Source organism: Ursus americanus, chromosome 2, assembly GCF_024610735.1.
Source record: "Ursus americanus isolate L20-20 chromosome 2, mUrsAme1.1.p, whole genome shotgun sequence".
NCBI classification, from domain to species: Eukaryota; Metazoa; Chordata; class Mammalia; order Carnivora; family Ursidae; genus Ursus; species Ursus americanus.
In genome coordinates, this window is record NC_142128.1 from 86,957,972 (window position 1) to 86,974,599 (window position 16,628).

Genomic DNA, 16,628 nt, shown 5'->3' on the forward strand with positions numbered 1-16,628 from the left:
AAGACAGGGTCAGTAGGGAGGGAGGTTATTTCAAGTCATACTTCAAAAAAAGGGAAGGAAGAATTTGCTGGCATTTTTAGTTATAGAACAGTAGAGTACATGAAACCTGGAGAATTTTCTATCCCTGTTAATTCTCAAGGAGAGACTCCACAGGGGATTCCTGCAGCATGAACACAATTAGATAATGTTTTGGTTTGGATTCCCCCAGAAGTGATAAAGGAAGGTAGACAACAAAAGATGTGTTAGTAAGTCAACTTCCATGAGGAGGACTTGATCCTGTTGGGAAAGTCTGGGAAATGGAATAGAACCTATGCTCCAGAAACATCCTTCCTAATCATACCACAAAAGACAAGGGAACTGGGATATTTATATCCTAACTTCCTAGAGTCTTTGGTTGACTGATGCCTGGGGCAGAGTGTTATTTACCAGAATTTACATCCTGTTGCTAGGGAGCAAAGCAGCCTCTCCCTGTTGCAGGATGGGGTAGAAAGATGCAGATGCGGCAGTTGCAAGTTGCCCAGGCAGAACACCTGGATATCCCAACCCAGGGCATATGGGCGGGAGCATAGCAGTGTGTATTACAGATCCCATGACCCCAGTGGGGGCACCCAATGTTATGTTTACAGCTATTTGTATGTTTTCTTTCTTGGGTTTTAGAGATACTCTACTGTTTTCAAAATCACACCATTTGAGACTCTTCCAATATTTAGGTGTTCCAAGAGAAACTAAAGAAGAGAAAGAAATAGCTGATTTTGATATTTTTGATGACCCTGAATCACCATTTTCGACCTTCAATTTTCAATATCCAAATCAAGCTTTCAAAAGGCTGCATGACCTCATGCACTTCAATACCCTGAACAACATTGATGTAAGTATCTCGTGCCATCGTTGACAATGTCACATATTTCCGTTTCACATGAACATAGCTAATGCATTAAAAATAAAAATAAGGCTTATGAATGATACCACCCAAATTGTACCATTTTATTTTTTTGTACACTATTTTATTACTCTCCAGAAGAGCCCTATAAAATTCACAAATAAGAAAAACTAATCCCTCTAAATTGGCGGAGCCCATATTTTATACAATCATTTGATTGAAGGATTGGTTAATACTCAGCTTCTTTTCTCAAAGTATCTAATGTATTCCTCATCTGATAAAATAAATTATAAGTAGGAAGAAAAGTGATAAAAAGGAAATATAAGAGCAAGAGAGTGAATGTAAGCGGAAGTGTAGTTAATCTGCTAAAATATCATGAGTTTTCATAGATATACTCATGCTTTGAAATGTCCATTTTTGTAGATCTTGGGAATGTTGCCAAAAGTAGCAGCGTTCCCATTTTTAGTCCATGAGATACCAAGTACGCTTTGCGTTAGGAACTTCAGAGACAAGTCATTCTCTTCGCTTAGGTCATCCCTAACCCCAGTATATCTGCTGCTAAGTTTCCGTGATTATGTGAAATTCTGTAATCTCTAACTCACCATTTAAGAACACTGTTGTGTAACTGGAATCATGTTGGCTTGTAGTTCCAAATCATAGTGTCTGACAAATTATTATCCATTGTGAAAGCCCAAGTTCACTAGCCTCGCTGGATTTTACACATTAAAAAAAAAAAGTGAAAAAGAAAAAGAAATTAATTGGAGAGGGAAGGGTGTTGTATCTAATTTGCCAATCTTTTTGGATACCTTGGGAATGGTGCCAAAGAAATCACAGTATGTAGATGAGGGCTCTGCGTATATGGGATTCGTTTTCTAAATATATTTTCCTTTTTTCTTTTATCTTACAATCAGTGGTCATCTGAAACCCATATGCTATGCTGAAAATTTAAAGAATATTAAGAGAAAATCAGTATTTTAATCTATGATTCGTAGGGAGTGGGACAGACATTCTCAAGATAGAGTTGTGTTTTATAAAACCCCATGCTGTCAAAAGAGAAGAGAACTAAGGGGTAATATCAGAACAATCCTATTTCTAGTATGAAACTAATAAACTCAAAACAATGTATTCCTTGGGATGAAATGTATTAAACTTGATCAGTTGTCCTCAAATGGAAAAAAAATAGACTGTAGGAATATATAAGTACCCTCTTGGACTTGGGAAAATAAAAGGATGTACATACATACATATACATATTTATAAGCATATCTGTATACGTACATGTCTGTATTATAGATGAATGCAAGTGGATAGATATCTGTATCTGTAACTTACACAACTACATTTTTCTCATTGTTTTTCAGTTCTGGTTTATATAAAATGTGCTAAGCTGTTTGCTATAAAGCATGATATAGTTCTATTTATAGATTCTTCAAAGTAGTTTGTTTGACACATAGATGAGAAAGTAAAAGCCTAAGCAAAAATGGACTGAATTCCAAAATAACTTTCCTGACATACTACTTATCAAACATTATTTAATTAAGCAGGATTTAATTACTTCCAAGAACTTCTCTGGCATAGTGTGTAGAAGCAAGGTCATGGGCTTTATATCTGGTTTAGATCTCAGATGGGCCACCTGTGTGACTTTGAATAAGCTCCTTAAACTTCTTGGGCCTCAGTTTCCTCATCTCTAAAACAGGTGTAACAGCACCTATCATAGTAGCAATAGTGAGCATCAGGTGACATATGAAGAGTCAGAAGCTGCTCGATAAATAAGAACCCTACCTATGTGTGTCTGCATCCTATACCAGGATGGATACACCCCAAGACCTTTGCAAATGCCCAGAATTAATAATACAGATCAGTCTATACAGATAATAGCAGCCTAGGCAGGAAATTTTGGGGCACAGGGGTGGCACGAATGAACGTAAGCTTCCTCTTCAATTACATGACCATTGAGACTTGTGTTGAAGTGATTCATGTGTGTGTGGGTGTAGATGTGTATGTGTGTCTGTGCACGTGTGTACATTTTATACCCAGGTAGGAATTCCAGCGCTCACCGACATTTTGTCTCTTTTTTGATTACCCTCCCGACCCCTCACTTTTAACCAAGAAAACATATTTTAGCAGAATCCAAGCTTCTTGATAAGTGATGATAAATGAAGACCCACAAAACTGCCGAGGGAGAGCGCTGGAGAGCTCGTTCGGCTCAGGCACTAGCTCAGTCACTCATTGCCACACCATCTGAATAGAGTAGTTTACCAACTCACACTTCAGCAAGGCAGCCCGTCATTACTTGCCACGGGCTGTCAGAGCTGCCTGCAAATTGTGGACCCTGGGAATATAAACCCTTCTAGTGCAGACCCCTGGCCGCCAACTCCAGAGAAAACAGTTTTCAAGTTTGTGGCCATGACCACTCTGGCTTAAGGCAAATGTTCATCTTCAGTTAACATTCTGGCTTAACTTTTTATTCTGAAAAGGCCACCCTGTCTCCGACAGCTGTGTGCTTCTGTCGGTTTCTTTTCCCCAGAGATCCTAGCTGTCCTGTTTGGCCGAACCGAAATTCTCGTGCATCTTTAGAGAACTTTCGCTCTGTTTCTGCTCCCGTCATGACAGCAGCCTGGGTTTCTCATTAGCATCAGGTTTCTGCACTTACTCAATCCTCCCAAATTCCTTCTCGCTGAACATTGCCTCAGTGCTTTTACAATGGCTGTATTTAATGGGGGGAGGGGGGTGGCTGGTGGGTTGTTTTTTTTTTTTTTTTTAAGAAACTTAACATAGAAACACAGAGTGACTTACACCAATAGACATGTGGTATGCGGGAAATGCACAGGCTTTGGAGTCAGACCAAATTGGGTGTTCCAAGCCTTGCTTGCTCGCTCTTGGCTGAGTGATCTTGGACACGTTGGCTAACTTTTCCAAATTTTCCTGTCCTCATTTGTAAGGGGAAACAGTGATGCCTATCTTATAGGACCAGGGTGAGGATTAGGTAAAATAACATAATTTAAGGGCTTGGCACGTAAGAAACACTCAACAAATGGAAGCAGCTAATATGATAATGATAATAATTATTATTAGTGTTCATATTGCCTTCTGCTTCTACTTGTAAATTTTAAACCCTTTAAAAACAATAACTTGCCTTATTTACCTTTTATATCCTCCAGAGACACTCATCACAATGCCTGGCACCTAAAATAAATATGCAATAAATTTTTTGTGAGTGATTTTTAAAATGCCATTGACTTATTGGCTAAAATTGTTGAAGAGTTCAACATGATAGGAAGAAGGAAGAGCAGGCGTTAGGATGCAGGTCTGTTGGTTGGAGGCAGAATTTCTGACCACATAGAATCTCTACGCCATGTATCCCTGCACGTGGAGTGTGGCTACGTGCTCTCCTCATCAACCACCAGTTTGATCTGGAGGGAATGTGGCTCTGAGAGTTCCTTTCCCAGGACCTTGTTGGTTCAGAGCTCACAGGAAAACACACTGTTAGGCAGTCTCACTCATTCAGTTTATTAAATCAGCAGGCATATTCTAAGAGCAGGTTATGTGTCAATTTATTCAATATATGCCAATGGTGCATAATAATGAGCTTTTAAAATTCTTTCTCGAACAGTCCTATAAAGTATTAAATACTAGATGCTAATCAAAATGAGGAAAAGTGGGGCACCTGGGTGGCTCAGTTGGTTAAGCATCCGACTCATGATTTCAGATCAGGTCGTAGTCTCAGGGTCCTGAGAGGGAGCCCCATGGCAGGCTCCATGCTGGGCGTGGAGACCGCTTAAGATTCTCTCTCTTCCTCTTCCTCTGCCCTTCCCCCACCCCTGCTCGTGCTCTCTTTCCCTCTGAAAAAAATTAGTTAATTAATTAAATGAGGAAAAGTATATATCTAGAAGTACTGGTACTTAATTCTTAATTTATTGATATTTAATCATCATGATAGCATTTAGGTACGAGTTAAAGTTTTTATCTTTTAAAAGTAATTTAGAAGCTTGTTATATATCATGGCCTAATATGTGAGGCCCAAATTCATATCCCTTTAATGCTGCCTGTAATCCTTTGCGTCTTATTTATTCATTAATTCAACACATATTTATTGAGTATCTCCTGTGTCAGGCACTGTTTTAGTAATTAAGGGTATAACCGTGCACAAAAGAAAAAGAATGAAAAAAGTTTTGGGTGTTTAACATAAGCTAGATATTTTCCCCTCAACTATTTAAGACTCAAAACTAGCCTCTGTGGTAGGTATCTTTATTTATATGTGAAGAAACTGAGTCGGGGTAATGGAGGCGGATTGCTGGAGGTCACACAGTCATGCGGGGAGCCGAGATGGGGTCACTGGTTTTTTTCCTCACTCTTTCCCACTTTCAAACCAGCTGTTTCTCAAGCAGCTTTATTTCCTACTATTTGCCAAACACAGTCTCCCTTCCGGCCGGGCCAGTTCCCAGATGCTTCCCACACGTGCCATGATCTCCCGCCTTCAGCCTTATTACAGGATCATCTTTCTACTGAGAATGCCCCGTCCATCCACAGAGCTTACAGTCTGCCTGTCCTTCCATGCATCTCATCGTCTCCATGACTTGAACTTTGTTGAACTCAACCTTCCGTGCATTCATTACTTTTACAAATATTTACGGTTCCCCTTCCGTGTTCTAAATGCTACAATCAAAACTGACAAGCCTGCTTTCATGACACTTCAGTTTTTATTGGAAAGGCAGACATTGGCTGGCAGATTCGTAGCAATTTAGACAAGAATATCTTCTTGTATTCTTCTGTATCTGTAATTTTTATTCTCTTTCAAAATATACAGTAACTTCCTCGTTGAGATCATTTTTTCATTTTCTGTTGTGGGAATTCAGTATTTGCTTGTGGGCTGCTTCTAATCTCATGTCTCTAAATTTGTTCCTTTTTAGGAGAAGATCACATTTTACATGTTTCCTTTTCTTATTCTCTGTCTTTCTCGCCGTAGATTTAAAGAGTCTGGATCAACGAGTAGGAGGCTATTCAAAGGGCACCCGAGAAGGATGACATGGGTCAGTCATACTTAGGGAGGGGCAGGGGGGATGGAGAGGTTTGAGAGAGGAGAGCTCTTGCAGGATACCATGGAAGGGGAGAATTTAGAATGTCAATGAATTTCAGGGGGCAATGAAAGAAGAAATTAGATATAAACACTATTGAAGATTACACCTAATATCATTTAAAAAATAGGAAGATTCAAAGATGGCGTATTGCTCCTTTGGGTACATGGAACTGTACCATGTATCATGCCAGGAGGTTTGGATTTAGCACTGATGTCGGATTGAGTTCCGCCTCTTCTGTTTATATCATAGAATTAATAAATCACAACCAATGTCTACGTTCTGCAGCAATCTGAAAATTCAGGGCAGTGGTTTCATAGTGTGGATATGCCATCTAGTGGTTCAACTTGCACATTCTAATTGCATAGGATTTGGGTTTTCCTGTTAATAAATGTAAATATTCATTTTCCTTCATAAGAATGGCATGTTTACTAGAAACACCTGCCAAGGTCCACTTATCGTAAATCCACTAGTTCATGATATTGCTGATTTTTTTGTGCTTATGAATTCATTATAAAGGAATTGACAGCAGTCATTATTAATATAATTTCCCTGTGTTTTTTAAATATTTTATTAAATATTATATTTATTAAAATATTTTATTTTTAATATTTTAAAGCTTTTTTAGGCATTTGGAAAATAAAGAGTTGATTTTTATTTGACTTGGGTATTTCTGTACAATGAGGGTTCCTGTGTCTTGTGCTGGTAGGGTGAAGGCGAAACCAACTGAAAACTTGCTGACATATCTAGAGAGCAGGGAGATTATTAAAAGATGTAGTAGGGGGGAGCCTGGGTGGCTCAGTTGTTTAAGTGTCTGACTTTGTCTCAGGTCGTGATTCCAGGGTCCTGGGATCCAGCCCTGCTCACTTGCTTGCTCGCTGTCTCTCTCAAATAAATAAATAAAATATTAAAAAGAAAGAAAAAGGAAGAAGATGTAGCAAAACACATTTGATAGCAGAATTGATTTGCTGACTTTTACTATATAATAAGCCCATAAATGGATATACATTGTGTGTTTATTTCTAGTAAACTTTATAGCCTCCTATCCAAATTAAAGCTCCTGACATTTTCACACATATGGTCAGTTTAAAAAGAATAACAATAAATAGTTATGGAATTTTTCCTAGATGCTGAGTATTGTGCAAAGTACTTTATATAAATGGTCTCTGATCCCCACAAAAACCAAGATTAGTGTTATTATTCCCACTTTCAAGAAGAGGAAAGAGGTTCAAGGATTTCAGCTAATTCCCCTTGATCTCACATAGCCAGGAAGTGATTGTACCTGGAGGTCGTTGGTCAAGGTCTCCTTCATAGGTCTGAAGCCTCTTCTGTCACCATAGAATTCATTGTTTCCCTTACTCATGGGAGAAATGGGCTCAGCAAATACCTGCCGTACTTAAATTCAGTTAACATTCGAGCCCATAAGACAACTATATATACATTCATGTGTGATACTATGTTTTATTATATATATTCTCTCTATATAATTTAAAAATCATAAAGCAAATAAAGGTGTCACATTTCTGTGGTAAATCCCTCTCTCCAGAATGCAACTGTTCGTTATTTAAAGTTACTGTTAGAGAATTAGCTGGGCCTACCCATTTTGTCCAACATAAAGTCACAGAATATTAGTTGCATGTTAGCACTACCCAGGTCACGTATCTCTCTCCTCCAGACATTGAATCCAGCTTGCCTAGTGATACTGGATGTAGACAGGGGAAAACCCCTCCACACATCTCCAAGACCAAGTGGGCCACTCTAGCTCTACGTGAAAGGCGGCCATGGGTCCTAAGCTGCTCCGGCTTGCCAAGTATGGCAGGGGGCTGAAACACATGCAGATGATACCTTAATGTTGTTTAACAATCCCTGGGGTAGAGAATAAAGGGAATTGTAAAACAGTCCCCGTGATTTTCTTCCGTGCTCCAAACTTCTAGCTCATTGATTAAGATGAAATCCTATAGTCCTGTTCTAGGGGATGGAGTCTTCCTGATTTGAAGGGTTCCAAATAAGCAACAGAGCCAAGATTAACATACAGGCCTCTCTTCCAAAGCCCATTCCCATTGCTCTGCAACAACTGCTTCAACCAAATTCCAAATCTTGTCTTCCTTCCAGAAGTTCTTAACTAGGTTAACTTCATACCAGAAGAGAATATAATTGGAATAGCAATTCTTAGAGGCTGTAGTCACCATTAATTTGAGTCTATATGAAAATTATTCTGAATAAAAAAGTCATCATCAATAAAATTACAAGGTATGGTATTTTCTAGATAGAGGACATCCATGTTTTATAACTATATTTGTTTAGCTGAGAAAGAAGGGCAATTCTCAAGCAATACCTTCTTTTCTCATTAGGCTTAAAGGAAGTCTTTTACTCCCTCATTTGGGAGTAATGGTCCCTCATTTCTGCTTGTCCACTAACTGGAAAGTTCTACATTTAGTAGTTACTTATTTCTTCCCTCTTATCACCTCCCCATTGAAAACGAGAATAAAGATAAATTTACCGGGTTACAAACATTTTCTTTCCAATTTTATCAGCACAAAATCTGGAACACTCCCAGAATAGTTCTTTCTCTGGTTGGGGAAGGAAGACCATCTGGATACGAGCTTAACAAGAGTATAATGGTGGGGTGTTGGATTCAAATATACACATATGTGACTCAATTCAAAAAGAAAACTATGATAAAAAGATCAACTAGACTTTTGTTTTGACCAAACAAACGTTTACATGAGTTTAGAACAAGACTAATTATACATCTTTTCCCTCTATTTGCAGGTGATAAAGAAAGCCATAGTTGAAAGCATTGAATACAGAAGACAGAATCCGTCTCGCTGCTCTGTTTCCCTTAGTAATGTTGAGGCAAGACGATTCTTCAACAAAGAGTTTCTAAGCAAACCCACAGCATAGTTTGTGTTGTGGAAAGGGCAGCAATTTCTGATGCTGAGGCAGTTTGAAATTCCATTACAACTGGATTTAAAAGCATAGTACAAATATTAGTACAGATCACAAGAGACTGGCTGATACTCGAAGCTGCAGTTACATAGCTGTGCAGGAATAATACTGTTATAAATTTGTTAGGTTGACAGATGATGTGATTGTTTAAAAATATACTCAGCTACATTTTCTGTCAGTATGGATTTCCTAATGCAAATGTAGGGACAAATCCTGTAATTTTAGACATTCCTCACCAACTATCTTATGTGTCCTCTTTTATAAAAAAAAAAAGTGTTTTCTTTTTAGAATATTTAACAGTTCAGTCTCAATAAGTATGACTTTGCATTGTGTGTAAATGTTATTCACTGACTGGATTTATTCATACCATGAGACAACACTATTTTTTATTTATATATACATGTATACATCTATGAAATAAATACATCAATATGCAATTAGCATGAGATAACTGAGCTTTTGTTTATTTTTAATGGAGTATTGCACTGTAGCTACAAAAGATTCTCAGATTCATAGCTTTCAAACACAAAATTTGTTAATCCTAAATTGTAATGTGAAACTTATCATTTTAAACCATGGTTATTTTTCTTAAAGGAGAAAGCATGTATAATTTCTTGAACAAACCCTATATCTTTATTCAGCAAGTAGGAAAGTAACATCTTCTCGTTTAACATTTGACTTTGAGATTATGTTGGACTGTTTATCCGCCAGAGAGCAGTTGACCTCAGAGAAAAATCCAGAAGTTTAGCAAGGGCTGTATCTGCAAGACGTGTCTTAGGGACAGTCTGTACTGTATGACTGTGGTTTCGATTACCGTTGAACTGCTAAGGTTCAGGGTTGGTGTAAACATAAGGAGAAACTAACATAGTAAAGGAAACTTATTCATCCTGTCTATTGTTGGTCACCTCCACTGGAATGTAAGGTCCTTGAGGGCAGGTCTTTTTGTCACTTTGTCCACTGCTACACCCCAGATCCTGCGGCATGTCTGATAGCCTGTAGTGGGTGCTAATTTGTTGTATTCATAAATCAACCAAGGGAAGAAGGAACTTTCAAGTGTTCCCTTCTTTATTATTATTTGTTATCTTTCCTCATAGGTATAAATGTGAATAAAAGGGGGGAAGAAAAAAGACACATGAATAGAGAGGTTAAAAAGAGGTAATTCAAAGAAAGAAGAATGAATATCCAATTTTCTTAGCACCATTTATTGAAGAGACTGTCTTTTCTCCTTTGAGTATTCTTGGCCGTGTCAAATATTAATTGATGGTATATGCTTGGGTTTATTTCTGGGCTCTCAATTCTGTTCCATTGGTCTATTTGTCAGTTTTTGTACCAGTACCATACTGTATTGATGACGATAGCTTTATAATATAGCTTGAAAGCAGGAAGCATGATGCCTCCTGCTTTGTTCTTTGGATTTCTTTGGCTATGGAGTCTATTGTGGTTCCAAAGACATTTTAGGAGTGTGTTTTCTACTTCTGGAGTCTTGATGGGGATTGCTTGAATCTATAGATGGCAGATTTTGGTTGTATTGACATATATGTATGTATATATATATATGTCAAAACTTTATTTATAGTTCTGATTTTTTTCATCAATGTCTTATAGTTTTCAGAGTAGAAAATTTTCACCTCAGTTTAATTTATTTCTAAGTATTTTATTGTTTGATACTATTGTAAATGGGATCGATTACTTTATTTCTTCTTCAGAAAATTTGTTATTAGTGTATGAAAACACTACTGATTTTTGTATATTTATTTTGTATTCTGAAACTATTTTGTATACTGCAATGGAATTCACTGATAAGAGCTTTTTTTTTTTTAGTTGAGTCTTTCGGATTTTCTACATATAAAAGCATGTCATCTTCAAAAAGAGACAATTTTACTTTTTTCTTTCCAATTCTGATACCTTTTATTTCTTTTTCTTGCCTGATTGCTCTAGCTAAAACTTCTAGTAGTATGTTGAGTAGCAGTGGTGAGAGTAGACACATTCGTCTTGTTCCTGATCTTAGAGGAGAAGCTTTCGACCTTTTACCATTGAGTATGTTAGCTCTGAGTGTATCATATATGGCCTTTATTATATTGATATATCTTCCTTCTATGCCTAATTTGTTAGGAGTTTTTATCATGAATGAATGTTGAGTTTGGCCAATGCTTTCTGTGTCTATTGAGATGATCATATGATTCTTTTCTTTACTTCTATTAACGTGCTGTATCACATTGATTGATTTGAATATGTTCAACCATCCTTGCATCCCAGGGATAAATTCCATTTGATCATGGTGAATGATCCTTTGCATGTGATGCTAAGTTCCGCTTGCTGGTATTTTATTAAGAATGTTTGCATTTATATTCATCAGGATATTGGCCTGTAGTTTTCTTTTCTAGTAGTGTTCTTTTCTGGTTTGGTATCAAGATAGTGCTGGCCTCAGAAAATGAGTTTGGGAGTGTTCCTTCTTCTTTGATTTTTTTGAAAGAGTTTGAGAAGAATTGGAACTAATCGTTCTTTGGTGTTTGGTAAAATTCATCAGTGATGCCATCTGGTCCTGGGCTTTTCTTCATTGGGAGATTTTGGATCACTGATTCAATCTCTTTACTAGTAACTGGTCTATTCAACTTTTCTCTTTCTTCCTGATTCAGTATTGGTATGTTGTATGTTTCTAAGAATTTTTCCACTTTTTCTCGGATGTCCAGTATGTTGGCCTCTTATGATCATTTGAATCTCTGTGTTATCGTTTGTAATGTCTCCTTTTTCATTTATAATTTTATTGATTTGGGCCCTTTCTTTTTTTTCCCTTGGTTAGTCTAGCTAAATTTTGTTTATCTTTTCAAAGAACTAACTCCTACTTTGGTTAATCTTTCCAATTGTTTTCTGTTCTGTGTTTCATGTATGGCTGCTCTAATCTTTATTATTTCCTTTCTTCTGCTAACTTTGGGCTCAGTTTGCTGTTCTTTTTCTAGTTCCGCCGAGAGTAGAGTTAGGATGTTTGAGATCTTTTTTGTTTCATACTGTGTTTATTGCTATAAACTTCCCTTTTAGTACTGCTTTTGCTGCATCCCACTAATTCAAGTATGTTGTTTCCATTTGCATTTGTTTCAGTCTTTTCTTTTTATTTGCCCCTTTCATTACATCTTTGATCCATTGGTTGTCAGTAGAGTGTTGTTTAATTTCCACGTGTTCATGAATTTCCAGTTTTCTTATTGTTGATTTCTAGTTTCATGCCATTGTAGTCAGAGAAGATACCTAGTATGATTTCAATCTTCTTGAACTTATAAAGACTTGTTTTGTGGCCTAACATATGGTATATCCTAGAAAATATTCCATGTCCACTTGAGAAGAATGTGTATTCTGCTGTTGTTCAATAGAATATCCTGTAAATGTCTGTTAGGTCCATTTGGCCCATAGTGTTATTCAAATCTGCTGTTTCTTTATTGATTCTCTGTCGGGGTGATCTATCCATTATTGAAAGTAAGGTATTAAAATCTCTAACAATTATTTTATTACTGTTTGTTTCTCCTTTTAGCTCTGTTAGTTTTTGCTTTATATATTTAAGTGCTCCAATGTTGGGTGCATAAATGTTCATAATTGTTATGTCTTTTTGATACATTGACCCCTTTATCATTATATAATCACCTTCTTTTTCTTTTTATCATTTTTAGTTTAAAGTCTATTTTGTCTGACATAAATATAGCGACCCCTGATTTGTTATTGTTACTATCCCTTCATTCTCAGTTTATGTGTGTCTTTAAGGCTAATGTGAGTATCTAGTTGTCAGCATATTGTGGGATATTGGGTTTTTTTAATACATTCATCCACTCTGTGTCTTTTGATTGGAGAACTTAATCAGTTGATATTTAAAGTCATTGATAGTTAAGGACTTACTATTGACATTTTATTGTTTCCTGGTTGTTTTGTAGGTCCATTGTTCTCTGTTTCTTGTCCTGTCATCTTTTTTTGTGTTTTAATGTCTTTGGTATTGATGTGCTTTGACTTGTTAATTGCAGGTTTTGTGTGTGTAATTACTATAGGATTTTCCTTTGTAGTTATCATAAGGCTTACAGAAAATATTGTAAACTGATAACACCCTATTTCAACTGATACAACTTAACTTCAAAAGAATTCATAAACTTTACACTTTTACTTATCCTCACATTTTAGGTTACTTCTGCTACAACTTACATGTGTTTTTTGTTTTTTGTTTTTTTATTGTGTAACAGATTATTGTAGTTATGGTTATTTTTACTACTATGGTTATTTCTTTTTCTTTTTTTTTTTTAACTTCTAAACTAGAGTCTTAAGTGAATTATGCACCACTATTACCATATTGCAGAATCTAACTATGACTTTATATTTACCATTACCAGTGAGATTTACACTACCTTTTTATGATGTTAATTAACATTCTTTTCCTTCCACTCAAAGAACTCCCTTCAGGATTCTTCTAAGATAGGTCTGGTGGTGATAAACTCCCTTAGCTTTTTTTGGTTGGGAAAGTCTTTATTCCTTTTTTGTTTCTGAAGGACAGCTTCACTGGGTATAGAATTCTTGGTTGACGATTATTCTCTTTCAATATTTGAATATCCTATTCTCTTGGCTCCACAGATTCCCCTGTAATCCCTGTGGTGTAAAGTCAGAGTAGGGGCTCCTGCAAAGCAGCTCACAATGGTTGGGTGTAGGGGGCTGGTTGTCTCCAGGTTCTCTTTTCCCACGAAAAGAACCAGAAGCTCAGAAAAGACTTTATGCATAGTGCTGCACTGGTCTGGGGAAGGGGCAATTCAGTCCATGTGTAGCTGCTTCTCTTACCCTTCTAATGTGATCTGAGTCTCTGTGGTGCAGGGTGAAGGGGGGTGGTTAGCACTACCCCCATGTTCTAGGATTCTCAGTGGTGTCTTGTTCTTAAATAGTTGTTAGTCGTACTTGTGAGGAGGAGCAAAGTCGGGAGCAACCTATGTTGCCATCTTGGTGATATCACTCAATCTTGGCCTTTAAATCCTATTATTTGCAAAAACACATCTAGGCTTTTTGGAGAGGTGGCTGATTTCAGGGCTGGGACAAGAAAAGTGTAAAATAATCTTAGACCATTTTATTTTGCCAGAAAGCAAGGAAGAGCTCAAGGAATAATAGGTACATGTCAAAAAGACACAGAACCCAGCTTGAAGGGATACCCACTGGCTCTATTTGGGAAAATTGAGCATTACAATAAATAATAATGGTAACAGACCATAATCTGTTGGCTATGCAGCAGATCATAATCCCATTGAATACTATAGGAAACCATTACTCTGTCTTGATGAATAGATAAATATGTTTATAGCTAAATAAATCATTTCAAAGTATGCCATTTTATAAAATGCTTATTAATTACAAAGGGGGGAAAGTAATGTTACAGTGGAAAAACCTTACAGAATAATCAAAGTTATCATCAGTAATTGGACAAATTGAAATCTTGCATACCTAATAGAATGCAATGGCAAGGGTGCAGCATTGCTCTTGTGATAAGTTTCACAAAGATGCATCACCTGAATCTGTTTATGATTCCAAGTGGAATTGAGGGAAATTCCAAGCCCAAATTGAGGGAAATTCCAAGCTTAATTGTCTGTAATAGTCAAAATTATTAAGGTCAGGAAAATCAAGGAAAGACTAAGGAGCTGTTCTGGACTGAAGAAGACTAAAGAGACATGACAGCTGGAGACAATGTGTGACTCTGACCTGAATTCTTATTGTTATAGAGGATGTCATCAGGACAATTACCGGAACTTGAATGGGTTCTGAGAATTTGATCATAGTAATGTATCAGTGTTAATATCCTGGTTTTGATTGTTGTACTGTGATTATATAGCAGATTATCCTTATTTCTAGTAAATACACATTAAAATTTTCATCGTAGTAAGACAGTATGTTGGCAACATACTTTCAAATGGCTCACAAAAGAAAAAAATCTCTTCAAATTCTACCTACAACTTTTCTGTAATCTTGACAATGCTTCAAATAGTTAACATTACCTAAAGCTTTGGCAGTAGGATCTCAGAAGTTTCTCATATAATTAAAGAGGTTTACATGTTGGGGGCACTTGGGTGGCTCAGTCAGTTGAGTGTCTGCCTTGGGCTCAGGTCATGATCCCAGGGTCCTGGGATCGAGCCCCGGATCCAGCTCCCTGCTCAGCAGAGAGTCTGTTTCTCCCTCTCTTTCTGCCCCACCCCCAGCTCATGCTGTCTCTCTCACTAAACAGCAGCCAAACAGAAAAGTTTTGTGGGATAGAAAAGTTGTTCTTTTGGTTGAACAGCTTAAAAGTGCAGATCAGTAGACATATATCGTGTCCCAGTGTGTGTAAGATGCCATGCTTGGTTCTGCAGAGAAACTGTAGCGGTCACTGTTGGTGGCCCAGATCCCCTTTGCCGGCTCGGGGCACCCATCCCCCAGCTGCTGTGAGTATTGGCTTCTAAAAGCCCATAGCTTGCAGCCTTCTGAGAACTGCCTTCAGCTGAGGGGATGTGCTTGCGCTGTTAGGACTTCCTCCTGGAGGAAGGCTACAACCACTGACTGTAGGACTACAAAAGTCTACCTTACCTCAAGATGGACTGATTCTCTGATGCTTTTCCTACCCGAAGTTCTTCCCGGGATCAGGCTGAGGTAAGACTACAGTTAAATCCACTTTTTTGTCTAGCTTCTCTTCTTTATTGTTCATCTAAGAGTACTCCTTCAACCTCTTATGTAAGAACCTTCATCTCAGTCTCTTTTTCTAGAGAACCTGACCTAAGATGGATAGGATTGTTTCAGAGTTTACAAACTAGTAAGAAAGAAAGAAAATAACACCCGTAAAATGCCAAAAATAATGTATATACAAATCGCTGTGAGGGTGATTCGTTAAAAGTGGGAAATGGGGTAATTAGGGAAATTTTCAAGAATTGACGTTTAGATGAATTCTTAAGAGATAAGTAGAATTTTAAATAGGATTTAGGAGACAAGTGATTTCTCTACTGGAATAAGCTAAATACCTCCTTGTGGATTCTGTATCCCTCAGTACTTTTTTTTTTTAAGATTTATTTATTTATGGGGCACCTGGGGGGTTCAGTTAGTTAAACGTCTGCCTTCGGCTCAGGTCGTGATCCTGGGGTCCTGGGATCGAGCCTGCTCAGCAGGAAGCCTGCTTCTCCCTCTCCCTCTGCCATCTCCCTATCTGTGCTCTCTCATTCTCTCACGCTCACTCTCTGTGTCCTCTCTCTCAAATAAATAAGTAAATCTTTTTTTAAAGAAAGATTTTATTTATTTGAGAGAGAGAGCACACAGGTGTGGGGGGCAGAGGGAGAGGGGAGAGAGAATCCCAAGCAGACTCCGTACTGAGTGCACAGCCTGACAGTGGGGCTCAATCCCAGGACCCTGATATCATGACCTGAGCTGAAACCAACAGTCAGCCACTTAACTGACTAACTACATCACCCAGGCACTCCTCCCTCAATAGATTTTAATACCACTTTAGGATTTGTTTTGACATCAATCCACTGACTTGTATTAAGTTTATGAAACCCTAAATCCTTAGACTATTTTGACAAGTACATTTTTTTATATGTTGCAACAAGTTAAATCTAATCAAATGACATTTAATGGAAATGAATGGAGAACCCTGTACTGAAATCCAATAAACCAATAGTGCAGTGGAAAAAGGAGAAATACCACATCAAGGTTTTAGGGTAGACGTTATCTAGAATATCAAGGAAAAATGACTTTAG

At 37.5% G+C, this 16,628-nt stretch overlaps 1 protein-coding gene across 4 annotated transcripts in view; it reads left to right on the forward strand.

Moving 5' to 3' along the window:
• Positions 1–9,344, forward strand: part of PLA2G4A (phospholipase A2 group IVA) — a 154,719-nt gene extending 145,375 nt beyond the window's left edge. For all 4 annotated transcript variants that reach the window (XM_045811363.2, XM_045811364.2, XM_045811362.2 and 1 more), the window contains 2 exons: positions 711–868; positions 8,728–9,344. In XM_045811363.2, coding sequence (XP_045667319.1) covers positions 711–868; positions 8,728–8,859 — 290 coding nt within the window. In that variant the 3' untranslated portion in view covers positions 8,860–9,344. The remainder of the gene's footprint in view (positions 1–710; positions 869–8,727) is intronic.
• Positions 9,345–16,628: the final 7,284 nt, after the last annotated feature.